At 50.7% G+C, this 27,571-nt stretch overlaps 1 protein-coding gene and 1 pseudogene across 1 annotated transcript; one reads left to right on the forward strand and one right to left on the reverse strand.

Annotated features, from left to right (window-relative positions):
* Positions 1 to 723: 723 nt before the first annotated feature.
* Positions 724 to 27,073, reverse strand: TRAIP (TRAF interacting protein). The gene is made up of 15 exons (XM_060109830.1): positions 26,880 to 27,073; positions 20,342 to 20,399; positions 19,783 to 19,866; positions 17,351 to 17,390; positions 16,618 to 16,745; positions 15,302 to 15,396; positions 14,688 to 14,801; positions 13,842 to 13,929; positions 13,002 to 13,091; positions 12,466 to 12,554; positions 4,372 to 4,527; positions 2,095 to 2,143; positions 1,672 to 1,821; positions 1,514 to 1,564; positions 724 to 1,292 (listed from the first exon to the last, which is right to left on the reverse strand). The coding sequence occupies exons 1-15, from the start codon at positions 26,975 to 26,977 to the stop codon at positions 1,167 to 1,169; spliced, it is 1,416 nt and encodes a 471-aa protein (XP_059965813.1). The 5' UTR covers positions 26,978 to 27,073; the 3' UTR covers positions 724 to 1,166.
* LOC132497722 (small nuclear ribonucleoprotein G-like) lies at positions 25,856 to 26,044 on the forward strand (annotated as a pseudogene).
* Positions 27,074 to 27,571: the final 498 nt, after the last annotated feature.

Raw genomic sequence — 27,571 nt, forward strand, 5'->3', positions numbered from 1 at the left:
CACCCTTAACTTGATGCTACACTTCCCCTCACTAACTGTCCTTGTCTCAAGGCAGCACCAGAGGGGTCCAACTCCCATAACCAAGAGCGTCACTTCCTCCCCAAGAAGCCCAAGGCTCCTCCACACCTGCTGGAGAGCAGCTGGGCACTGTCAGCCTGAAGCATTCTCCCCTGTACCAGGTCCATGCTGGGATCTGCAGAAACAGGTGAACTCCCATCCAGTAGTGAGAGAGGAAAGTTTAGGGGTCCTCATCCAAGCTAGAAGTTCAAAGGGAAGTCTTTTGGGAGAAAGTGCTTTTGAAGCTAAGATGCAGAGGCTAGCAATTTGGCTGGCAGAGTTGAAAGGTGGAGAAGAGGGGGGTGTCACTGGTCATTTGTTGTGCTTGCTGTGAGTTCCCTGTGTGTCTAGACCCTAGTTCACCCATTTGCTTTCCTGCTTATGGCCTTTGCACTGTGCCCAGGTTAGAGACTGTGGACAAAGCTCAGGTGATGTCACTCTTGCTAGTCTCCCTGTGCCCTATGAGAGGGCAAATGCCTAAGGGTGAAGCTGCTGGGTCTGGGTCTAGGTGAAGGTCCCGCTTTAGAAAATGATGCCAGACAGTTCTCCAAAGTGAGGGCAAATTTACACTCCCAGAGTCAGGAAGAAAAGACTCTATCTTTTTTATTTCACAAAGAAATCTGGCCCCCCTCCTCTCCCTACCACCATCCCCCATTCCCCACCCTGCTTGGCCCAGGCCAACAGCAAGTCAGAGACAGGCAGAAGCTTGGGCAGGCTGAGGCTGCCTGAGAAGCCTCAAGCACTTTGGTCCTTACAGTCAACAAAAAAACCTGGTCTGGAGGACCAGAATCAGCCCAGCCACATCTGATCATGGCTATAAATGGGAGCCTGGAATAAGGAGCAAGCCCTGCTGGCGGGAACAGTGAGCTCATCACATCAGCTCTCACAGGGAGACCCAGTATGATGGGGGGGTGGGGCAGGGCGTGTGTGCAGGAAAAGCACAGTTTCTGGGCCTCACCTTCACCCCCATCTTCTTGTTTATCCTTGTCCTCAGGGCTGGTCCTAGAAGAGGGGCCATGCACCCCAAACCATCTGCCAAGCCAGTCAGCAGTCCTCGGCCTATAAGTCAGAGGCATGTATCTGGCCACTGATCAGACTCACTGTTCTCACTACCACGGGAAGGTGCGCATCTTGGCCTGGGGGGGAGGGAGCCCTGTCCTGGACCCCAGTCTCTGCTTAGCGCTGGCCTTGGGCTTTGGTTTAATGGGCAGTGAGCGGATCATAGTCCTGTCAGTCTGAAGGAAATGTCAAGGAAGAGGCCTAAAGAGGGGACTGGAATGGAATGCAGGGCAGGAAAGGCTCAGACTTGGTGGTGGGCAGCCCTGCTATACTGAGTAAGGTCTGGCTCTGCACACCTGGGGCTGCAGCCACCGGTGGGCTGGGGTCTGGGGGTACAGGTGAGGGATGATGTGGGCACCACAGCTCAGCTCAGCCCAATGCTACAGAACAAGGATACAGGCTGGATGAATTTTGTCCGGCCTCCAAGTCCATCGAAGCCAGTCCTTACCTAAAGCAGAAGAGGTGAGTGGGCCAGGCTAATGGGCTAGGGGGCTGGCCACCCAGCCCCACCCCCAAGGAGGCTGGCACTTGCCACTTGTAGGAAACCACACTCACTGCATCTGTGCTGTGACAGGGCTCTGCCCTGGTCTCCTTGGTCTGTTTGTGGCCCAGGACAGCATTCCGGATGAAGACAGGGAAGGCACCAGCCAGCTCCTCATCAGGCTCTCCCAGACAGCGCTGGCCACCCAGCAAGAGCTGGGACTCCTGCAGAAGAGACCCCAGAGCCAGGCTTGATAAGCCGGATGGCAGCAAACGAGGAGGGTAGGAGGTGTGTTGGAACAGAATCAGGATCTCTGATGCCTCACCAGGAGGCAGGAAGGGCAGTGAGTAGGGTTCCCAGGGTGGCTCCAAAGTGCTTCAGTCCTTCAGGGGTGAGAGGGCTCTAGCAAGACCCTGACCTCTCAGAAGGCCAGATTCATACTCAGTCCGGGCCAGAGTTGGAGGGTGATTGCCTGAGTTTCTTCTGGGAAGCCTTACCTGCTTGGGGCCTTTGGGCATCTTCTTGAGAACGTCCTGAACGGGAGAACTGCAAGAGCAAAACGTGAAGACAAGAGGCAGGTGAGCAAAACATAAGGGGCAGGTGAGGGACTTCCCTGGTGGCACAGTGGTTAGGCATCCGCCTGCCAATGCAGGGGACACGGGTTCGAGCCCTGGTGCGGAAAGATCCCACATGCCACGGAGGAACTAAGCCCGTGTGCCACAACTACTGAGCCTGTGCTCTAGAGCCCGTGAGCCACAACTACTGAGCCTGTGCTCTAGAGCCCGTGAGCTACAACTACTGAGGCCCACATGCCTAGAGCCCCTGCTCTGCAACAAGAGAAGCCACCACAAGGAGAAGCCCGTGCACTGCAAGGAAGAGTAGCCCCCGCTCACCGCGACTAGAGAAAGACCCCCGTTCAGCAAAGACACAACGCAGCCATAAACAAACAAACAAACAAACAAATATAGTTTTAAAAGGGGGGGCAGGCGAACTAGGCTCAGCACATTCCCCTTGGGGAGCCACCGTGTGGCATGGCTGCGTGCTGGGCAAGGCACCTCAGTAATCCCCACCCCAAGAGCAGGTCTGTGAACAGCTGGATAGCCACAGCCACCAGAGTGGTAGAGGCAGGGGAGGTTGGGCCATATTCCAATCTTGTGGCTTCCACTCAGGGACAAACCAATTCCACTGGAATGCTCACCATTGGAATGATGGGCCCTCAGTCACCTCACTGCATCCTGGGCTGTACGTGGGGCTGGAGAGCCCAACAAATTCACTACCCACAGAAGGAAGGCCACTCATGCCCTGAAAATGAGCTCAGGCCTAGCCCCATCTGCCCAGAGAGGGGCCACCACCTCCAGAGGACCCTCAGTAAGTTAGAGAGCCCATAAAGTACTCTCAGAACACAGGGTTAGGCCATCTCCCTAGATAAATCTGTGCAGGGAGAGTCTGGGGCAGAACAGATCACGGCCCCAGGCCCTGGTCTGCCACTCCTAGTTCCAGAGCTGGACACAGTGTTTCCATCCAACTCCTGGGGACCCTAGCACCTGGATACCCTCTTCTCATATCTTCCCAGAAGAGTGGGAGAATGGTGACCTAAGGCTGACCCTGTGGATTCTCAAAACCATAAGGACAGGGGCAGGATCAGGGCCTGCAGATACTGAACCCCACTGTTCCTGCCCCCATAGCCTGTGGTGATGCCACATGATGACCATGGGAAGAATCTCCTCTTGCTCCACTTGCAAGTCTGGTTCTGGGGAGGCTGGGCTCACTCACCTCCCTCACAGGCACTGAAGATGGGAGAAATGTCTCTAAAAGGTATGGTAGCCTGCAGGCCCCAGGTGCCCACTTTCAACCTTTATAGCTAAAGAGGCAACTAGAGGAAGCCAGAGTATCGAGCAGGCACTGATAGGCCCTCTGACTGTAGCCCACACGCTCTAGGTTTGTTTCTCACTGCTACCAGGCCTGGCCCTATACAGCATTGGTGTCTCTGCCCCTGAGTCTGGGGAGGGGTGGATAATCCAGCTGGCTTTCCCTTTTGTCCTCTCCCTGGGCCTCCTCTACCTCCACTGCCTAACATCTCAATTTCTTTCTCTCATGTCCAAAGTCTTTGATTGAGAAAAAACTTGCTCAGCCCGACTCCCTTACCTGAGCAGCGTACACCTACATGGATGTACAGGAGTAGCTCTTGTCTCCATGATGAACTAGTGGCCTGCCTGGCCAAGGAGACAGCCTCCCCACTCCCAGTCCCACTGCACCGCTAGTGCAGGTCCCACCTATCCCACTGCAGCTCCTCACAGCTTTTCATGTCTGCCCCTGTGGGCTACCTCCTTAAGTGGTAGGGCTCTGGGCTCCATGGTCTGATATGGTCCTGCCTCAAGCATGAGCCTGTGGCGCACACAATGGAAGAGGAAGTTCAGAGTCCTTGACTTAAGACTCCAGCGAGCCCATTCAAGGTACTGGGAGCACCCTGCCTCCCAACAGCATCAGCCCAGACCTGCCCCTACTGGGACCCCCGTGTTCTCTCTAATTCACATCCCCAACTTTGCTTGAAGGGTGACTGTGAAGATTAATGAGACAAGCAAGAGAAGGGCTTTGTACAGATTGAGTACTCAGGAGAGGGCAGAAAGGTAGCTGGAACCAAAGCCATGGCCATGGCCAAGCCCAGGTGACCCTCACTACCCTGTCAGCCACTCAGAGCTATTAGGGCAGGACCTGCAGAGATCTCTTAGCCATCCTCCCTCCAGGCTGTGGAAGGGCCAGGGACTACCACTTACTGTGCCTTCTCTGGGAAGAGCCTCTTGGCATGGCCATGCTGGGTGCTGGAGGGCTGGGCTGGGGGAGTATCCACATTAAAGGTGGCATTGAGGTCAATATCATCGCCGAAGGCTGGCCGGCGAAGCTTCAGGTTCAGCATCTCCACAGGAGCTGGGCTATAGGCAGAGATGGCCTGGTTAATCAAGACCACAGTGGCAGCCCAGAAGGACAAAAGCCCCTCAAGCATCAGAGATGGCTCAGCTCCAGGGGCCTGGAGCCCACACCTGGTTTAGAGCCATCCTGCAAGGAAGCCCAAATCTCTACAGAAAAAACCACTTGGCTCAGTCCTTCACACAGTGGAAGTCTGGAAGACATGGAAGGAAGCAAGCAAAAACTCACACAAAACCCAAATGTACAACTAAAAGGCCTTTTGTTCACGTAGCCTCATTTCTCAGAATGCAGTGCAAGGATCCTGTCAGAGAGGTGACCACAGACTGAAGTAGAGGGATGTCCCTTCCAGTGCTATGTATTATGACAAATGGCACAATATTAGAAACTGTCAAAATGACTCCCCTAGGGGGCTGGTACTTTCATAGCTTGAATATGATATACACATTAAAGTAGCGTTTCTAGAGAGTAAACTTAATAACATGGGAAAGTGCTCATATGTTAAATTTAAAAAGCAATACAAAACTCTATAGTCAACAAAAGAAAAAACAGAAAAATTAGACTTCACAAAAATTAAAAAATTTTCACATCAAAAGATACTATCAATGGAGTAAAAGGGCAATCCACAGAATGGGAGAAAATATTTGCAAATCATATATCTGTTAACGGATTAAAATCCAGTATATATAGAGAACTTCTAAAACCCAACAATAAAAAAGCAAATAACCCAATCGAAAATAGGCAAAGGACTTGAACAGACATTCCTCCTAAGATGATTTATAAATGGCCAATAAAGGGGAGTTCCCTGATGGCCTAATGTTTAGGACTCTGGGCTTTCACTGCTGTGGCCCGGGTTTAATCCCTGGTCTGGGAACTGAGATCCCCACAAGCTGCAGCATGGCCCAAAGAAACCACCCCCCCAAACAAATGGCCAATGAAGACATGAAAAGACCCCCAATACCACTAATCATTAGGGAAATGCAAATCAAAACTACAAGAGACACCCCTCACACTCATTAGGATGGCTACTATAAAAAAAAAAACAGAAAATAACTGTTGGTGAGGATGTTCTGAAATTGGAACCCTGTGCACTGTTGGTGGGAATGTAAAGTGATTAAATCACTGTGGAAAATACAAAGACAGTTCCTCAAACAATTAAAACTAGAATTATCAAGTGATATAGGCATTCCATTTCTGGGTGTATGTGCAAAAGAACTGGAAGCAGGATCTCAAAGAGATATTTGTATATCCGTGTTTACAGTACCATTATCCACAATAGCCAAAAGGTGGAAGCAACCCAAGAGTCCATCTACAAAAGAATGCATGAGCAAAATGTGGTATATACATACAATGGAATATTCAGCTTTAAAAAGGAAATTCTACAACATGAATGAACCCTGAGGACATTATGCCAACTGAAAGAAGCCAGTCACAAAAAGACTGTATGATTCTACTTACATGAGGTATTTGGAGTAGTCAAGACCATAGAGACAGAAAGGAGAATGGTGGCTGCCAGGGGCTGAGGGGGAGGGGGAGGAAATGGGGAGTTACTGTTTAATGAGTATAGAATTTAAGTTTTACAAGACAAAAATTCGGGGGATGGATGTTGGTCATGGTTGCACAACCTTATGAACATCTTTAATACCACTGAACTATACACTTAAAAATGTCGGTAAGGGACTTCCCCAGTGGTCCAGGGGTAAAGAATCTGCCTTCCAATGCAGGGGACACGGGTTCGATCCCTGGTCGGGGAATTAAGATCCCACATGCCGCGGGGCAACTAAGCCCATGCGCCACAACTACTGAGCCTGCGTGCCTCAACTAGAGAGAGAAAACCCGCACGCCACAACTAGAGAGAAGCCCGCGTGCCACAGCGAAAGATTCCGCATGCCACAAAGATCCCACGTGCCGCAACTAAACTGGATGCAGCCAAAAAAAAAAAAAAAAAAGTTGGTAAATTTTATGTTATGTATATTTTGCCACAATAAAATTGGGGGAAAAAAAAACAAAGAAAACTCTATGTATAGTAAAATCACATGACTTGTGCACACACATCCCCCACTCTACCACATACAGAGAAAAAGGACTTGAAGGGAATATACCACTGGTCAATGGTGACTACCTCTGGTATAAGTCCATATTTTCCAAATTCTCAACAATGTGTTTTTACTTTTTTTAATGGGGGAGGGGTATAATTCTATTAGAAAGTTTAAGCCAACAGGATTTTTTCTAGCCCATCCAGACCTGGTGGGGCTCCCCAGCTCCTGTGATCAGAGAGCTCCGGGGAGTGGCAGGGGAAGCCCCAAGAACACTCTTTCCCTCAGGAGCCTTTCAGAGCTGCCCACAGCCCTACTCTCACTACTCAGGGACAGAGGGATGAGCTGTGCTGTATTAGTCTCTGGCCAGGAGCCAGATGGGGTGTGCAGATCAGAGGAAAGGAACTACCTGCACTGACTTGGGTAGGTAAGCAATCTGGGAAGCTTGGACTCTTTCTTTCCCTGGCCAGACCCCTGGAAGCTCTACCCTTTCCTTGCCTGTAGGTGGAAGCAAAGGCTGCATAGACCACCTCAGCCCGACTCCATGCGTTGCTTTGCTTCCCCCTCTGGGAAGTACAGCATAAAGCAGCAGTCAGGACCACTCATGCCAATCTTTTTTTTGCTTTTTTTAAAATAATTTTTTTAAATTTATTTTTATTTTTGGCTGCATTGGGTCTTTGTTGTTGCTCGCAGGCTTTCTTTAGTTGTGGTGAGCAGAGGCTACTCTTCATTGCAGTGCTCGGGCTTCTCACTGCGGTGGCTTCTCTTGTGGAGCACAGGCTCTAGGCACGTGGGCTTCAGTAGTTGTGGCTCAGGGGCTCTAGAGCACAGGCTCAATAGTTGTGGCACGCGAGCTTTAGTAGTTGTGGCTCGCAGGCTCTAGAGCGCAGGCTCAGTAGTTGTGGCGCACGGCTTAGCTGCTCCGCAGCGTGTGGGATCTTCCTAGACCAGGGCTTGAACCCGTGCCCCCTGCATTGGCAGGAGGATTCTTTTTTTTTTTTTTTTTTTGGCCATGCTGTGTGGCATGTGGGATCTTAGTTCCCCAACCAGGGATCGAACACATGCCCCCTCCGTTGGGAGTGTGGAGTCTTAACCACTGGACCACCAGGGAAGTCCCGGCAGGAGGATTCTTAACCACTGCGCCACCAGGGAAGCCCCATGCCAATCTTCTGTAAGATCTGTTACTCTGCCACTATTTACCAACCTCAGCAAGTCCAGGTCCAGGGTAGGAGAGGTGCACTCAGGAGGCAGGCAGGGTCTGACTATGAGAGCCATTTTGCCCTCCAGGTGGCTCAGGGTAGGACTTCCTGCTGCCATTGCCTCAGACCTTGCCCAGTGGTGTTCATGGCATGTGCTCAGCCTTGGCTCAAGCCAAGCCAATCTTTTTCACTCACACCTCCTGGCCATCCCCAACACTAAATTCAAGACTCAGGAGGTTCTCTCAGTGCCTCCCGCACTCCTGCATACCATCTGGCTCATATGAACACATTTCTTGTTCCCTCAGACACTTCCTGGTAAATCCTTCTTTTATAAGCTCGAACCCTGTTTTTCTTCCTGCCAATGGTCTTTCTTTCCTTCCCACCTTCTGTCTGTCTGACAAGGTGGAAGAGTCTAGAGCTCAGTGGCCACATACACCCCCCAACTGGTTGAGGGCCTGGCTTTAGGTCCTCCTGGGTGATACCATCATCTTTGGGATAGTCACCCATGGCCAACATACAGGGCTTCATGCCAGAGGACTGTGGAATTGGGGCAAGACACCCCTCTTTCCAAAACTCAACCAAGGCCCTGGGCAGACCTATTACCTGTGTGGCACGGGAGTTAGTCAGTGTGTCCTCCATGAACTCATGGCAACCGGCAGGCCTACCCTAAGCAAAGGCCTCCCCAACTCCCTTCAGCTTGGAGGTCAGGGGCTCTTGGGGTCCATGGGAGAGGTCTTCCAAACACCTCCTCTGTGGTTGGGGGTGATAGCTACCTCCTGAGGCCTCCCTAAAATGACAGGAGTGAAGGATAACCCTACTGCAACAAATGGAATGGGCAGCCATCATCAGTACCCATAGATTTCCACAAAAATCTGGGAGAGAGCATGGCCAGGGGATAGGAGACTTACACAATAGCCAGAACCCACCAGGAGAGGGCTATGGATGCAAGGGAGGAACGCGGAAGACCTGGATTTACAGATGCATTAAACAAGCCTGAAAATGGGGGTACTGATGGAAGGTGCAAGCTTGGTGCCACCCCTCCCTACATCGGGGAGTGTGCACCAGGAAGTCAGCCTGGTACCTGGGGCCAAGAATGAGAAGGGCCTTTCCTAAAGTCACCTGCAAACCATCCACGGGATCTTAGGGCAGCCAGTACTGGACCTGATGGCAAATCCCCCTGCACCTAGGTTCAGACATGATACCAGGTGACTGCACATTCCCCCAATCCCTGCCCATAAAGGTTGGGTTCCCAGGACACCTTTCTGTTACTCCTCCTCAGAGGGCCACAGGCAGCCAAGGACCCCCAAGCATGAGAGGGAAGTCCAAGAGAAAGGCCATGATGTGCAAACACTGGCCCTGACAGAAATGAAAATGCTAGACCATAAAACAAGGGGTAGCATATTTTGCCAAGGATGCATTCAGTGAGCGAGAAAGAATGTGTGCAAATTTAAAATGCGATTGCTGATTCAGCCTTAAAAAGGAAGGAAATTGGGACTTCCCTGGTGGTGCAGTGGATAAGACTCCAAGCTCCCAATGCAGGGGGCCCAGGTTCGATCCCTGGTCTGGGAACTAGATCCCACATGCATACCACAACTAAGCGTTTGCATGCCACAACGATGGAGCTCACCTGCCGCAACTAAGGAGCCCACGTGCCACAACTAAGGAGCATGCAAGCTGCAACTAAGGGGCCTGCCTGTTGCAACTAAGACCCAGTGCAGGGCTTCCCTGGTGGTGCAGTGGTTGAGAGTCCGCCTGCCGATGCAGGGGACGCGGGTTCGTGCCCCGGTCCAGGAGGATCCCACGTGCCGCAGAGCGGCTGGGCCTGTGAGCCATGGCCGCTGGGCCTGCGCGTCCGAAGCCTGTGCTCCGCAACGGGAGAGGCCACAACAGTGAGGCCCGCGTACCACAAAAAAAAAAAAAAAAAAAAAAAAGACCCAGTGCAATCAACTAACCAACCAAACAAATAAATAAAAAGAAAGTAAGCGAAAGCAGGAATGGAAAGTCCCTGGGCACCTAGAGGAAGCCTCTGTGCTTGTGCTCCCCCTTACTGTGGACGCCAGACACAGATGACAAGTGTGTGGAAACACCAAGGCCCATGGAATAGAGAGTGGAGGGAGCATGATGGGGAGCTTGCAGACAGCAGCCTTGAGTGATATCCTAAAAAAAAGCATTTTTACTTTCTGCCTTGACCCAGTTTGGGTTCTAAAGGTCTATCTACATGAGATCGTCACTGAGACTAACAGCTCCCTGAGGGTGGGTACTATACCTGCCAAGCTCCTGACAGAGCCTTCATGTTACCTGGGGCGTCCAAGGTGGCTGGGCCGATGGGCTCTGAGGGTAGAGTAGGTAGGAGGGACCAGAAACAGAGCTTAGTTTGTCAAAATCAGCCACAGGCTGGACCTCACAGAGTCATGTGCCCATCACACTCCCACAGCCCTCAGACCTAAACTGGGGCAGGCAGGCAGCCCTGGTTCCATAAAGACACACTGGAAGGGGCTTCCCTTGAGACACAGTGGTTAAGAATCTGCCTGCCAATGCAGGGGACATGGGTTCAAGCCCTGGTCCAGGAAGATGCCACATGCCGCAGAGCAACTAAGCTCGTGCACCACAACTACTGAGCCCACGAGCCACAACTACTGAAGCCAGCACACCTAGAGCCCATGCTTCACAACAAGAGAAGCCACTGCAACGAGAAGCCAGTGCACCACAACGAGGAGTAGCCCCCGCTCACAACTAGAGAAAGCCCGCGTGCAGCAACGAAGACCCAACGCAGCCAAAAATAAATTAAATAATTTAAAAAAAAAAGAAACACTGGAGGACCTGAAGTATGAAAGGAAAGAGAAAGATTGAGGAATGAAAGGTAGGAGAATGAGAGGAAACTGGCTTGCATGCATTCACTGCCCACCTCAGACGATGACCGGGTACTATGGTGTGGGGGAAGGAGCGTGTGTGTGAGGAAACTGATGGTGGGGACACAGATTAGGAGGCAGCTCCTGGTCTACTCACAGCCGAGTGTGTACACAGTGGGTAGACCAGGCGCCAGAAAGCCTCTAGAGCACCTCTGTGGACCCTAGCAGCTGACGGCATCTGAATAAGAAGTGCTACCTGTGCAGAGGACAGTGAGCTTATTTCTGCTGAGGAGACTAGGGAAGGCTCCGCAGGGCAGCTGACACTTCAGTGTGGAGAAGAGCAGAAACACAGGAGGGCATAGGAGCAGGAAGGCAAGGGGTGTTCTGCTGCATTGGGCAGTGTGATTTGGCTGAAGCCTGAATATCCACCGCAGCCCACAAGGCCAGCTCCCTGAGTGCCTGAGGCCAGTGCCAAGCGTCCTGGGAGATGTTTGGCAAGGGAGTGGCATGATGCCCTGGGGCTGCTATACAGGACAGTGGGGAGGAGTGGGACGATGGGTCACAAGCCTCACACGGAGGTGGGAGCAAGGAAAAGGGTCAGGAAGGCACCACAGAAGTTAGATGGGCAGGCTCTAGCAACTGAGCGGATGTGGGGAAGAGGGAGCATAATGATTTTCCAGCTTCGAAACGTGGCTCAGAGGGACTTCCCTGATGGTCTAGTGGGTAAGATGCCACACTCCCAATGCAGGGGGCCCGGGTTCGATCCCTGGTCAGGGAACTAGATCCTACAGGTATGCCGCAACTAAGAAGTCCACACACTGCAAATAACAGCCTGCATGCCACAACTAAGAAGACTGCATGCCACAACTAAAGATCCCTCACGCTGCAGCTAAGACCCTGCGCAGCCTAAATAAATAAATAGTTAAATTTTAAAAAAAGAAAAATGGCTCAAATAAAAGTGGCTGGGGGGCTTCCCTGGTGGCGCAGTGGTTAAGAACCCGCCTGCCAATACAGGGCACACGGGTTCGAGCCCTGGTCCGGGAAGATCCCACATGCCATGGAGCAACTAAGCCCGTGAGCCACTATTGAACCTGCGCGCCATAACTACTGAAGCCCACGCACCTAGAGACCATGCTCTGCAACAATAGAAGCCACCGCAATGAGAAACCCATGCACCATAATGAAGACCCAACGCAGCCAAAAAAAAAAAAAAAGTCGTTGGGGATTACGCTGGTGGTCCAGTGGTTAAGGATCCGTGCTACCAATGCAGGGGGCATGGGTTCGATCCCTGATTGGGGAACTAAGATCCTGCATGCCGTGTGGCTCAGGAAAAAAAAAGTGGCTGGGCTGCTGGGTTGTGTTTTCTGTCTGGACCATCAGGAGGGCTGCTAGGCAGGAGATTGCCCTGAGGACCCTCTCAGCCCATTGGCTTCTGTGGAACACTCGGGAGGAGGACACCCATCCCTCTGCCTCTGGCTCCCTCTGCTGGCAGCTTTAATGTGCATATTCCTGGAACCAGAAGAGAGTTAACAGTATTTCCGTGGTTGTTTCAGAACCTGGGGCAGACGGATACATTAGGTGAGCCATTCCATAAACAGGATGCCCTGAGCTGGTGCTCCTGCCCTTTCTCTGACCAGCCCTAGGTCCTTTCTGGCCTCCCCTGGCCTCTCCTTGTCAGAGCCCAGAATCTACCTCAAAGCTGCTTTCCAGCTAAATCTTGGCTGTCTCCCAGGGCAGGGGGTCCACAGCCTTCAGGCCCACATGGGCCACCCACTCACACAAAGCCAGGAGGAGTGAGGACACCCTTACCAGGGAGCTCCTCCAGCCTATAGCCCTTGCACCACCCCAGAGGGTCAACAAACCTCTCTAAAACCAAGCGGTTGACAGTCTCACTGTCCACTGGTGGCAGGTTCAGGGTTTCCTGCAGCATCGTTAGCTTTTTTCTCAGGCTCTTGGGGAAGGAAAGAGAAGAGAGTGAAAGAGATGCTGAGGCACCAAGTCCAGAGGGACTGCCAAGGACTGAGCACCACACACGAAAGGCAAGCCCATTGGGAACAGAACAAGGCCTGAAACCCAAATATCAGGCTCAGGAGGCCAGGACCACCCGACCTCAGAACCCCTCTCTGGTGAAGCCCCTACTCTGGTGGTCTCAAGGATGTAGGCACAGGACAGACTGTGAGGAAGACCCAGGTGCTCTCTGTCCTCTGCTGAGGCGGCCCCGGCTCCAGACCAAGGGCCAAGGCACATGTCCTGACCCACCCTGACCCAGGAGGATGCAGGGCTCCCAGAGCCACCACCACTGACTGGTGCGAGGTTTCGCGGGCAGAACTAGCCAGCCCTGTTCTTGGAGGGCACATAAGCCACCCCTCGTTCCCGCCTGGCCAGAGATGTCCCTCACTGCAATTTCCTTGTCAGCATTCTGTAAGTCCTTCTGGGCCGACCTCAGCTCCAACTTGGCCTCGTCCAGTTCAGAGTAGACTGTCTGCAACTACAAGAAAGTGTAAGGAGAAAAGGATGAACCAAGGGGTGCCCATGTGCCCTGCCCGCACCTGCTGCTACACCAGCTCGTGGTAGCCCGGCGTCCAGAAGAGCTGGGAACACGGGAGGGAGACCCTAGCTCCATGGGGCTGGACCTTAGGCCGGCAATGTCCATCTGGAGCTGCCCAGGAGCAAGGTCTACTTCCTACACCCTTGCCCATGGACGCACCATGCCCAGAAATAAAAACTGCTGTGCTGACTGAATCAGGTTCCAAGATGCCTTCTACTGGGTGTCCCCTGGTGGTCTAGTGGTTAGGATTCCAGGCTTTCACTGCCGTGGCCCAGGTTCAGTCTCTGGCTGGGGAACTGAGATCCCACAAGCCGAGCGGCGTGGCCAAAAAACACAAACAAACAAAATAAAACAAAACAAAAAATACCCCAAAACAAGAGGCCTCCTACTCTGGGCCTGGAACAAAAAACAGGCTCCTGAAGCTGTCACATTTGGGACCTGTGTGCTCCAGCCAGCTGAGAGGTACCCAGAAGAGCAGAGGGGAACAGAAGTGTGCAGAGGCTGGGGGGATACCTGCCTGATCTGCCACCCTAACTGGACAAGCCATGTAGCCAGAGTCAATGCCCAGTAAGGATCAGAAACCAGCCTGTGAGTCATCCAACAGCCCCATGGCCTTGCTTAGGAGACACACATGAGCATGACAAAAGAACAGCCACCTCTCCCCTCACTGTCAGCTCCCCACTGAATTACCTTGTTTCTGGAAGAAAACAAGTCCTTCTTCAGTTTGTCGGCTAGCTCCCCTGAGGCCTTCCGCACCTCTTTTAGATTCTCGTACTCTCTACAAAGGGGCCATGGAAAGACATGTCAGCACCAGACACCTGCTGGTCAGACTGAGCCACAGCACCAACCAAACACAAAGACCAGCCCAAGCCCTCAGCCCTTCTCATTCCTACTCTGACACCTGAGCCCAGAGGGGACCAGGTGGTGCTGTGGAGGGTCCGGAGTCCAATGCAAGGAGAGCTGGTGAGTCTCTGTTCCCTGCCTGCCCGCAGGCACTGGCGATTTGAGAGGGTGCACAGGAAGCCCCGGTCCCACTACGAGGCCCCCTACACCACCTGACCCCTACACGAGGCATCTGGGATCCTCCATGCCTGTCAGCCAAGTGGTCCCTTTTCTCCCACCTCACACCCATTGTAGTGAACATCTGAGCTGAGTTTCTGATGCAAGCCAGGCAGGGTCAGTAACAGTGCTGATGGGAAACAGGCTCCAGATATCACGATGGGGCTCATGGCTCAGAAAGCTGTGCCAACGTCTTTAGAAATAACACTTATAATTCACACTCAATTCTCTCAATAATCCTGTGAGGCAAGTTATTATTACCTCCATTCAGGAAGCTGAGGATCAGAGAGGTTAAGAAATTGGCTCCTGGCCACATGGTGAAAGGGGTGAGGGTTCAAACTGAGGCAGCATGGCTCCAGAGCCTGCCCCTTAACTCCACCTGCTGTGCTTTACAAGAGATGGGCAACAGACGGAGAGGCATGGCTGGGGTGCCATGGCTTAGCTCCTGGGCTTGGATAGAGGGGCCAGAGTACACACTTCTTGAGGGACACGCAGTACACAGCCAACTGCTCCACCGCTGACTGTCCCACACCCATGTCTCGGATCATCTCCTCCACCTCGGGCCGCTGACTCTGGAGTAGGAGCTCAATCCTGAAAAACACCCAGCCCACGGCATTTAAAATCTGGAGGCTGATGGGTAGATACCCAGTGCAGCTCTGCTTCCCTTTGCTGCCGTTGCTATGGTGACAGCCTGAGCTGCTAGGATGCTTCAGCAGGCAGGTCTGTCCAAAGAAAGGCCCCACAGCAGAGCTAAGCACAGCTGCAGCGATGCTGCTGAGGAAGAAGGGGTGTTGACAGAGAGCCTCAGGTCAGGGATCCCCAGAGAGAGGTTCCTGGAACAAAAGCCCTGCCAGGTCATTTGGCCACAGGCAACAGGGACAGGGAGGAGTGTGGCAAGAGCCCCCATGGAAAGTAGAGGAGCCCACAGAGGCTGAGTAAGACCTGTGCCCATACTCAGCTGGCCTGAGCTCCCCATGGCCTATGGAGAGTCGAGCTACAGAGGTGAGTCAGCCCCTGCTGCAGTCCTGAGAGCTGTGCCCCAGAGGGCCCTAGGTGCAAGGGCACAGGGCAGGCCCCAGATCCAAGCTCACCGCTCCATGGTCTTCATCTTGTTCCGGAGCCGGCGGGCCTCCTCCCGTGCTTGTTTGGTCTCATCCTGCTGCTGTTCCAAGTACTTCATCTGCTTCTGAAGAGCAAACGTACCCCTACATATCTGTTGCCTGGAGGCTCCCAGGGGCCAAGGCTAAAGTCATTGGGAGAACACTACCCTAGAAATGTATACTTTTGAAAATGCTGATAAGCATATGCTCCAACCCCCAGGAGGTAAGGCTCCTGGGCCCCACTCTGGCTTGTGCTTTTTCTGCTAAGAGGCCCTAGGCCAGCTGCTTCCTCACCTCCCTGCTTGCTTCCTCCTGAGATATGTCTTACCATAGGCACAGCCCACTCCCAGGATCTATAGGCCTGCTGGGGGCTGCCAGGGTCCTGTGGCCTGCTGTGCAGGAAGCTGAAGAAGCCTGGAGCACAAATCCAGGCTGTGCTATCCACCATCTAGACCTATGGACAGTTGCCGGGGTAGGAGAGCTGAGCCAGAGGCAGCTGGCCAGGCTGCCCTCAGTACCTGGCCACTTCATCTCTGACCTGGGACTGCCAGCAGACTCCTGCTCTGCAGCCAGGTGCTGGTTCACTCCTTCCTTCCCACTGGCCAGGCCACGTGATCCAGGCCAGCCACGAAGCAGAGACAGAAACAATGAACACACTGGGGCCCTATCTGTTCACAAGGATGGCTCCCTTTCCCTTTCAAATGGCATCCAGCAAGGACTGCTCCTTCCTACGAGGCCAGAATATCAATTGTGGATTCAAATCAATCACCTCATGCCCCTTGGAGAGCAAGAGGCTCACCAACCCAGGCTGATACAAAATTCATTTGGGTCTAGAGCCATGTGCTCTGCAGGCTTTGATCTGCCCGGTCAGCTCAGCACAGCCGACTTCAAAGGCCCCTGGGATGCTGCTTGATCTGGCTCCAGAGAGCAGCCCAGCCAAGGACTAGAGTGCTAATGGAAGGTTCTTCAGGCTGGCTTTGTCAGTGGAGTACAAACCACTTTTGGAAACACGGCCCAGCCTCACTGAGGTCTTGGCTGAGCAGCCCCTCCATGAAGCACTGGGCAGGCCTCACCTCTCGAAACTACCTAGTACAAAATCCATAAGTGCAGGCAATACGACGCTTTTCTCATGGGCTGGATGGGTACAGCATGGGAAGCCTGGGGAAGATGGGATTTGCCTCCATTTTACAATTGCACAAACCAAGGTATTGACCAAGGCAGAACCAAAAGAGAAGCCCAGAGTGATGAGTCCAGGACTAAAACTGTATCTCCCCAGCAATCTGTGTCCACAAGGCCTGGGGACCCACCTTGAGGGTGGAGCACAGCATCTCAGCCTTGTCTAAGGCCTTCTGCAGGGATTCAACTGTGGCGTTGCGTTCTTCCAGCGTGTCCCGCAGAGTGTCAATGATGAGCTGGCTGTCTCGTTTTTCCTTCTCTGGAGCAAGGGTGGGGGATGGAGGGAGAGGAGAGGCCCGTCCACACTGTAGTATGAGAACCAGGGCCTTTGGGCTCCAGCACACCACCCCAGAGCCAGGTGAGGAACAAGTCTCAGGCCAGAAAGTTGGGTGGCCCGGTTCTCTCTCTGGCAGACACCAAACCAGGGACGCCCAGCCAGAGTCTCTTCCTTCAGGGGATGAGACCCTCTTTCTGATGCTTGGAACTACTTGAGTAAAGATTTCACTGCTCCGTGCTCCTGTGGGTCCAGTTAATTCATCATCCCAGAACCCAAACAAGTTCCTGCCAAATTTGGCAGTGGAACCCTCACCTACAAATACTTTGTCCTATCAGATAGCCCCCTCCCAGCCCGGGTCTTAGGCAAGCAGCCTCAGACAAAGAGAAGAGGCTCACCTGATCTAGGTGGACAGCTTCGGTCACCTCCCTTTCCTTTTCTTTTCTGCCAATCACAAGAGCTGATAGGACTCTTGGACATATGAAGCAGGGAGAGCCCCTGGCTCTGCCAGAAGGTTGGAGGCCTTCCTCCCAGGGCCTCTCCCTCCACTACCCAAGTCAGGGTCTTCCCAGGGCCCCTTGGGAACTCACCTTTCTGGGAAAGCAGGGCTCTGGTATTATCCAGTTCATTCTGCAAGGCAATACCCACAATAAGCAGCAAGAAGGCATCAGAGCTGGCCTCCACTCAGCCTCCCATAAGGCTTGTGGGGAGCCCCAGGAGGGGACAAGGAGGCCTATGGGCCCAGGGAAGCATGAACCCTACGTACCTCAAGGCCAAGCTAAGTCAACAATGGAGAGAGAAACCTTGCTTTATCTCTGTGTGCCTTTTTAAAAAGTAGGTAAAATGGACGAAAATAATCTCAGGTACAAGACCCTAGGACAGGAAAAGAGGCATAACAGGGGCAAAAGAAGTGGAGCTACGCCTGTGCAGTCAGTCTCATGGCAGAGGCTTCCATCGCTTCCTTGGACCTGTGCTGGCCTTAACCCTCTCTGGCATTAGCTGCACTCACTGGGGACACAAAACTGGGATGTCCAAGCACCTTGGGCCACCACTGCTTCCCTCCACCCTGGGTCCTGCCTGCTTCATGGTCTGCCCCTCTCCAAGCTCTAAGCTGGCTCTGTGCACCATGAATCTTCCAGCCCCAGAATCCAATAGGTAGGTGAACCAGGACAACTTTGCACCCCTGGATGAAACCTCTAGGCTCTAACCAGACTGTTGTGAGGGTCAAATGGGCCTCTCAAAGTGCGTGCATATGTTCCGAAGCCACTGCCACAGAACCACTGAGAGGCTGAAGCAGAACTGAGCCCAGCTCCCATTCAGGAGTCCCATGTACTCAACACCCCTGTGGGCAAGAGACATGCCTACTCCATAAGCAGGAAAACCAGGCTCAGCAGACCTGAAAGGCTTGGCCTAGGGTCCATGGTGGTAGCTAGATGCAATCCAGAAAAATCCTCTTCCAGATTACCCTTCCCAGGTCAACGCAAGACTCACAATATTGGGCTTCCCTAGTGGCGCAGTGGCTAAGAATCTGCCTGTCAATGCAGGGGACACGGGTTCGAGCCCTGGTCCGGGATGATCCATGCTGTGGAGCAACTAAGCCCGTGCGCCACAACTACTGAGCCTGTGCTCTAGAACCGGCAAGCCATGACTACTGAGCCTGCGCTCTAGAGCCCACGAGCCACAACTACTGATGCCCATGTGCCTAGAGCCTGTGCTCCTCAACAAGAGAAGCCACCACAATGAGAAGCCCGTGCACCGCAACGAAGAGTAGCCCCCGCTCAATGCAACTAGAGAAAAGCCCTCACGCAGCAACAAAGACCCAACGCAGCCAAAAATAATAAATAAAATAAAATAAGTTTAGAAAAAAAAAAAGAATCAGAATATCACATGTGACCAATACTAAGGCCTAGCCCCAGTGCATGGATAAGCCCCTGTTGTCAAACTCTCTACCCAGGACTCTGGGGCAGGAGCTCTTGGTGGCTGAGCTGGTCAAATAGGCCGGACATCTGGGGTGGAAGTGGTGGGTAGAGAAGGGCACACACGGGCTGCCTGAGAATGGCTGCCAGCCCAAAGCTACCGCTAGTCCCCTGGCTCCTTCCACACCCAAGCAGGGTGCCTTCCAAGCCCTTGCTCCAAACTACTCAAGATTTTGCCTCCCTGTCTCCTAGATCTGGCTCAGAAGGCCAGAAAGAAATGAAACTGCCTTTGTTGCCTTTATCACAGGGAGGACATGGCTTAAAACTGGGAGCAGTTACCATGACGATGAACATGTTAGCGTTAAGCATAAAAGTTCCACGTTCTTGAAGCAGTGAGGTTCCAAGGACATCACAGCACCCTGGGACCAGGGCCAAATGAATCCTGATCTGACAGATGACCAGCAAATTAACCCTCAGAGTCCAGGTTCACTTGCGAACCCCAATCCCACTTCTTTGAGAGGTTTCTGCTAATCCAATCCCTTTGTGCACAAAGAAAGCTAAACTGTACAATTGGAGGGGAAGCAGTATAAGTGTAGGAGGGAATCCACCCATCCTCCCCTGCAGTGTGGGTTTCTATCCTGGCTGCATATCTTGATTCCAGGGGCTCTGCCCTCCATTCCTGCTCTGAGAAAGACTCAGGCACCTGGATATATACCAAGTTCCCCAGGCAGTTTTGAAGCACAGGCAGGTTTGTGAACAGTAGGTTCACACATATTCCCTGGCTGAGGACTAAAAAGATGGTTGTAGACCCTTTGCGAGGTGAGGGAACTTCAGGAGAGGCACTCTGAACTACGGTCAGAATTGCTCTGAAATCCCCAGGGGAGGGCTCACAGTCAAGTGGCCCCCCTCCCCACTAACAGCGTATTTCTCCAATGACTGTAGCATCATCACTTGTCCTCTGTTCTCTCAGCCTCTGCCTTGAAATCTCTACCAAGTCTTCCCTCCAGAACTCCATCTCCATACTCGAGGTACTCTCCCTGGGTAGGAGCAGAAAGTGAACTCTCAGAGGGCTTGGGGTTCAGTAGAATGAGATAAATTCTGGGTACCTTTAAGTATTCTGCATCTAAGACACTCTCCTCCTCCTGGGCAAGGTCAAAGAAGAGCTTATTGATAATGGTTCTTTTACCGACCTGAATGAAAGAACAAGATACAGTATGACTGCACAGCTGGGTCATGGGCAAGGAGGACAAGGGTGTACATTCAGCCTAGCCCATCTCAGGCCTAACCTTTCACAGCACATCCCTTGGAGTGAGAGGACCTCTGTAACCCTGTAGGTGGCCCAAGCTTGTGCCACTAGCTTGGTGGTTACTGAAGTTATTTCACTGCAGACCCATGTGGTAACTGCTCAAAAGAAACCCCAACTCTAGGTGCTGGGCATTGCAGGGGAAAGGCAGGGAAGGAGACCAAATCTACCCAGGTGAAGATTGGCCCAGGCAATGAGTCCATCGCCTGCTATCCTTGGGCACAAGTGAGGCTCGACCAGCCTCAAACCATGAGGGTCCAAATAGGTCAAAGACATTGCTTAGCTTCAGAGATCTTTCCTCATTCCTGCTCCCTGGCAAGGAGCTGTCTTCAGCTGAGGTGTTTTCATCCTACCACCCTCACCTGGATTCGGCACTGCGGGCAGGTCCGACTTGGTGCTGTCTCGAACCACTGAATTAGGCTGGAATGAGAAACAGAAAAACAGACTTGTGAGCCATGGCTTGGAGCGAGACATACAGGCCAGGTAGCCACCCCGACCAGAACAGCGCCTGTCCTGCTCCTCCTCAACCCAACGCCTGCCTACCCAGGAGGGCAGCACCACAGGCCATGACGGTATATCCCACAAGGCCTGACTGGTACAAGCACTCCAACCAACTGGCCCTTTTTTGCGCCCTGTTGGCTTGGATTTCCCTACCCCTGAGCTGCAATTTTGTCAACGTTCTAGGCTTGGAGCGGGGTGTGGGGGGTCAACAGTCAAAGCCAGACTCCCTCAGAGATGGGGATTGTAATAATAACCCCATGTAAGCTGGGGCTCCAAAGGGGTACACTTTCAAATTAAGGATAAACTAGAGGTAAAAGCAAGTAGCAGTAAAAGCAAAACACAGCCCAGCTATGCACCATCTGCTTTAAACTTTAATTAAAATAGTCTCCTGCTAGGGAATTCCCTGGCAGTCCAGGGGTTAGGACTCTGTGCTTTTGCCAAGGGCCTGGGTTCAATCCCTGGTGGGGGAACTAAGATCCCACAGGCTGTGCAGCATAGTCAAAACAGAAACAAAAACAAAACATAGTCTCCTACTGGTAAACAATCCCACCCCCAGGGACCAGGGAGAAACAGAGTCATTTCAGGAAGATGATACCATAATCCTAGGCCTCAATTTTTTTTCTATAAATAATTTTTCAAATACCTATAATACAAAGCTAACAATGCACAATGGAATACTACACAGCAATGAGAACAAATGAGTCTACAACTAAGAACAAATTATGGATGAATTACATAAATATAATGTTGAGGAAGAGAAGCCAGATACAAAAAAAGGTATATTGTGTATAACTCCATTTACATAAAGTAAAAAAGTAGGCAAAACTCATCTATGTTGCTGGAAGTCAAGACAGTGGCTATCCTTATGTGTGGGGGAAAGGCGGGCAGGTGGGAGTAACTGAAAGAGTGCACTGACCTGGGTCGTTGGACTCTTTAATCAATAGAAACTGATAAGAGGCCAGAGGAGAAATTCAGGCAAGGCTTTACTGGGACTTGTGTTGCACCTGAGGGAGCAAAAACAAGCAACAGGTGCCCTTGCTTGCTCACTGTGGGGCAGTGGGGGAGCTGGTTCCTTAAATGGGGTGAGTGTAGGGGGCGGGTCAGCAGATTGAGCCACAGGGGTGGCTTAGGTAGTCTGCCCACCCCTTTGGTGGTGCTGTGTGCAGGGGTCATGCACAGTACCCTGCTTTTGCTCCAGGCACTTCAGAAGCGACAGCTGGGTTTGGGCCTTTTTGTACTTTTTGTTTGTAATTTGCCCCAGCTGCTGCACACATGTAGTTATTTTTAGTCCCCTATAGTTTCTCTGTATTCTGTTGCTTGAGGAGAGGTTTGTCTAGGTGCAAGTGCAAGCACTCTGGCAGTGTCCCAGGTCCCAGCCTGTCTCAGGAGGAGGTTTCTGGAGTGCTGATGTCTAGTTTCTTGTTCTGAATTCTGGTTGCAAGGGCGTGTTCAGTTTGTGAAAATTCTGCAAGCTACACACTTATTATATTTGTACTTTTAAAGGTTTTATTTATTTATTTATTTATTTAATTTATTTTTGGCTGTGTTCGGTCTTTGTTGCTGTGCGCAGGCTTTCTCTAGTTGCGGTGAGCGGGGGCTACTCTTCGTCACGGTGCATGGGCTTCTCACTGCGGTGGCTCCTCTTGTTGCAGAGCACGGGCTCTAGATGCCCGGGCTTCAGGAGTTGTGGCTCGCGGGCTCTGAAGCGCAGGCTCAGTAGTTGTGGCACACGGACTTAGTTGCTCCGCGGCATGTGGGATCTTCCCGGACCAGGGATGGAACCCACGTCCCCTGCATTGGCGGGCGGATTCTTAATCACTGCACCACCAGGGAAGTCCCTGTAATGTATTTCAATAAATTTTTTTAAGTAAACAGTTATACAAGGAAAAAAGCACTACATAGTGCAAACCAGAACATATCCACAAAGACTTAAGATATTCGGATTTTCACAGACCCATAATAAACACATTATGCTGAATAAATAAAAATTAAGATTGAAAATATCAGCAGAGGGCTTCCCTGGTGGCACAGTGGATAAGAATCCGCCTGCCAATGCAGGGGACACGGGTTCGATCCCTGGTCCGGGAAGATCCCACATGCCGCGGAGCAACTAAGCTCATGCGCCACAACTACTGAGCCTGCGCTCTAGAGCCCACAAGCCACAACTACTGAAGCCCGTGCGCCTAGAACCAGTGCTCCACAAGAGAAGCCACTGCAACGAGAAGCCTGCGCACCGCAACAAAGAGTAGCCCCCGCTCGCCACAACTAGAGAAAACCCACACGCATCAACGAAGACCCAGCGCAGCCATAAATAAATAAATAAATAATTTTTTCTAATTAAAGAAAAAAAGAAAGAAAATATCAGCAGAGAATTCGAAAATAAAAGGTGACATATCAGAATTTAATAAGGACCAAACAGAAATTCTAAAACTGAAAAAAGGGCCAAAATTAAGAATTCAATGGATGAGTTTAATAGCAGTTTAGACACAGTTGAAGAACTGGTATATTGAAAGATAGGTTAGAGGAAACCCCAAGAATTAGAAAGATGGAAAATACATGAGAAATGATAAGAGATATAAAAGATACTGAGAGAAGGTCTAGCATACATATAACTAGGAATTCCAGAAAGAAAGTGTTAGGTAGAATAATGTCCTCCCCTCAAGAAGTGTACGTCCTAATTTCTGAAACCTGTGAATATGTTACCTTATATGACAAGAGTAATTTTGCAGATGTGATTAAGTTAAGGAGTTGGGCAGATTATCCAGGTGTGTCCCATGTAATCACAAGGGTCCCTGTAAGTGCGACAGGAGTATTGGAGTCATACAGAGAGAGCTGAAGATGTAACGCTGCTGACTTTGAAGATGGAGAAATGGGCCATGAGCCAAAGAAGGCACAGCCCCACTTCCATCTTGATTTTAACCAAGCAAGACCCATTTTGGACTTCTGACCTCCAGAATTATAAAATAATAAATCTGTGTTTTTAAGCCACTAAGTTAGTTGTAATCTGTTATAGCAGAAATGAAAAACTAACATAGAAAGAAAAGAGATAATGGAATAGAGGCAATACATGAAGAGATAATGGCTGATAATTTCCCAGAACTGATTAAAGTAATTGTTCCACAAGTTAAAGAAACCTATGAATCTCAAGCAGAATAAAAATAGTAACAAAAAGAGAATTGAGGGCTTCCCTGGTGGCGCAGTGGTTGAGAGTCCGCCTGCCGATGCGGGGGACACGGGATCATGCCCCGGTCTGGGAAGATCCCACATGCCGCGGAGAGGCTGGGCCCGTGAGCCATAGGCTGCTGAGCCTGCGCGTCCGGAGCCTGTGCTCCGCAACGGGAGAGGCCACAACAGTGAGAGGCCCGCATACCGCAAATAAATAAATAAATAAATAAAGAGAATTGAGGTAACTATATTAATTTTTTTTTCTTTTCTTTTTTTTTTTTTTTTGCGGTATGTGGGCCTCTCATTGTTGTGGCCTCTCCCGTTGCGAAGCACAGGCTCCGGACGCGCAGGCTCAGCAGCCATGGCTCACGGGCCCAGCCGCTCCGCGGCATGTGGGATCTTCCCAGACCGGGGCACGAACCCGTGTCCCCCGCATCGGCAGGCGGACTCTCAACCACTGCGCCACCAGGGAAGCCCGAGGTAACTATATTATTGTCAGACAAAATAGACTTTAAGTCAAAAACGTTTACAAGAGACAAAGAACGACTTTACATATTGATAAAAGGTTCAGTCCGACAAGACATAACAATTATAAATATATATGCACCTAACAAAATATATATGAAATATATACATGGAAGAAAATTGTACAGAATTGAAGGGAGAAACAAAAAGTTCTCCAATAAAAGTTGGAGGTGTTGGGACTTCCCTGGTGGCTCAATGGTTAAGAATCCGCCTTCCAGTGCAGGGGACAAGGGTTCAATCCCTGGTCCGGGAAGATCCCACATGCTGCGGAGAAACTAAGCCCGTGTGCCACAACTACTGAGCCCGCACTCTAGAGCCCACGAGCCACAACTACTGAAGCCCGTGCACCACATCGCAAAAAAGAGTAGCCCCCCACTCGCCACAACTAGAGAAAGCCTGAACGCAGCAACGAAGACCCAATGCAGCCAAAAAAATAAATAAAATTTAAAAAAATTATTTAAAAAGTTGGAGATGTCAGTACCCCACAATTTCAATAATGGATAGAACAATCATACAGATAATCAATATGGAAATAGAGGACTTGAACAACTCTTTAAACCAAATAGACCTAACAGACATATACTCCCCCCAACAACAGCAGAACACACATTTTTCTCAAGTGCACGTGGAACTCTAGGAAGGTCATATGTTGGGCCACAAAACAACTCTTAAATTTTAAAAGGCTGAAATCACACGAAGTATCTTTTCTGATCAAAATGGAATGAAACTAAAAATCAATAACAGAAGAAAAATGGAAAATTCACAAATGTGTGGAAATTAAACAACACACTCTTAGACAACCAATGGGTCAAAGAAGAAATCACAAGGGAAATTAGAAAATACCATGAGATTAATGAAAATGAAAACATACCAAAACTGTGTAATACAGCAAAAGCAGTGCTAAGAGGGAATCTGATAGCTTTAAACACACACAATAAAAGAGAAGACACCCATTAGGATAGCTTTTATGGAAAAAAAACAAAACAGAAAATAAGTTTTGGCAAGGATGTGGAGAAACTGCAACGCTTGTGCATTGTTGCTGGGGATGTAAAATGGTGCAGCTGATGTGGAAAACAGTAAGGCAGCTTCCCAAAAAATTAAATATAGAATTACCGTATGATCCAGCTATTCCACCTCTGGGGATAACCCAAAAGAAATGAAAGCAGGAACGTGAACAGATACCTGTACACCAATGCTCATAGTAACATTACTCACAGTAGCTGAAACATAGAAACAACCCAATGTCTATTAACAGACAAAGGGATAAACACAATGAGGTATTTTCATATAATGAATACTAGTTAGTCATAAAAATGAAATTCTGAAACATGCTACAACATGGATGAACCTTGAAAACATTACACTTAGTGAAATAAGCCAGACTCGAAAGAACCAAATGTGCGATTCCACTTATATGAGGTAGCTAAAATAGAAAAATTCAAGGAGACAGAAAGTAAAATAGAGGTTTCCATGGGCTGTGGGAAGGGGAGAATGGAAAATTATTGTTTAATGGATACAGTGCTCTGTTTGGAATGATGGAAATGTTTTGGAAATAGATAGTGGTGATGGTTACACAACGTTGTGAATGTACTTAAGGCCACGAATTGTACACTTAAAAATGGTTAAAATGCAAGGCATCTTTGAGCTCACTGAGTAGACACCCTTCTGATACATTTTAAAATTTTATGAAGAAGTTATCATTGAAATTAAATGGTGGCAGACATGTCCAAGGAATATTGCAGGAATTTGATCCCTTTATGAATCTTGTGATAGGTGAATGTGTGGAGATGGCAACTACTGGGCAACAGAACAATACTGAAATGGTGGTAATATGAGGAAAGAGTAGCATGTTAGAAGTTTTGGAACAAGTATAAACAATGGCTGTGTTCACCAGAGAAATCAATTGTTTCCACGTGCTCCCTTTCCAAAGGGCCTGTTTTACTATGATATAAAAATCAGGTTGTGTACATTTTCATACTGAACTTTTTTGTTAAGTAAACTTTTGCAAAAGTTTTAAAAAGGTTAAAATGTTCAATGTTATCTTATATATTTTTTACTATAATAAAATAGTGTAAAGTAAAAAAAAGGAAAATGAAAAAATGGTTAATTTTATGTTACGCATATTTCACCACAATTAAAAAAGGAGCTCGGAATCAGCCTGTTCACAGCTGCTAGAGGAATCTCCCCACTAGCTGCACACTCAACAGAACGGCTTGATTAGAAAGCACCTCCTTACCCTTCGATGTTAACTTGGGTTTGCTGGGGTCAGTGAATACACTGAAGTGTCTGACCAACGAGATGACTCTGGACAGAATCATTCCAAACCATCAAACAAACCACAAGAAATCGGGTAGCCAGTAGTCTACTAGGTCTCGAAGAAACAAAAGTGCTCGCTAATGTGGTGAAAGTTCATTTCTGCCCGCGGTAATAATTTTGAAATCGCATCTCTTTGCAAGTCGATCAAAGAAACCCCTACTCTGTCTTCATTAGGCCAATCCTGTACCCCCGACCTCAGCTCAGCTGTCACCTCCTCCGGGAAGCCTGCCATAACCCGCCTCTGCCCAGGTCAGGAACTCTCGTGGGACACCGTTTAATGCCGTCCTCATCACCAGTCTGGGCTCCGGGGTCGGGTCGCCCGGAGGCCCGACACCCCACAGTCCTGTAGCAGTACGGGGGCGAGTGCCCAGCTCCAACAGAGCAGTCACTCACCACTGCAAGTGGAAAGTGTGGCCGCAGTGAATGGCGGCCACGTCGCGGGAGTGATCGAAGAAGTCAGAGCAAATGGTACACAGAGCACGGATAGGCATGATGACTGGTCTCAAGTGGCCAAGGTAGCCAAGTAAAACGCGACGGGTTCAGCTTCGTGGCCGTGCCTCCGCGTCTCAGCTTGCTTCAAATTTGGCTCCGCAGCGCAACTTCCGGGAGCGGATCGGAAGTGGCAACAAGGAACGTGAAGGCGCGTACTGAAGGTTGGGTCCGGATTGGCCGAACCCTCAGGGGCGGGGCTTAACGGCCCAGCGGCCGTAAAGAATCCTGGGGCCGAGCGCGGGCCTGAAATAGTTAGCGGTATTTCTCAGGCGGCTCGCGGGAAGACCGCCGGTACCGCAGGAGCGCAGCTGCGCCGCCGGCCGGGCCCTTTTCTGGGGCAAGACTGGGAGTTATGGTCCCAAGCCAGAGCTGGTGCCAGGTGCGCTGGGCACGGGCTTCTCAGCCTCGTTCTCTCGGCGCAGCCTCCTCTGCACTTCGGGGGAGTCGAGAAGACCGCGGCCGTAGGGGAATGGGACGACGGTCCCGATGGAGAGCGGGTCCCCTGGGCTCTGGACAGTGCTCGACCATATGGTGGAAGCCCATAGTTCCCAGACCAAAAGAACGCTCCACCCTCTCAGCCTTCCGCTCTGAGT

The sequence above is a fragment of the Mesoplodon densirostris genome, chromosome 10 (assembly GCF_025265405.1).
Source record: "Mesoplodon densirostris isolate mMesDen1 chromosome 10, mMesDen1 primary haplotype, whole genome shotgun sequence".
Classification (NCBI taxonomy): Eukaryota; Metazoa; Chordata; class Mammalia; order Artiodactyla; family Ziphiidae; genus Mesoplodon; species Mesoplodon densirostris.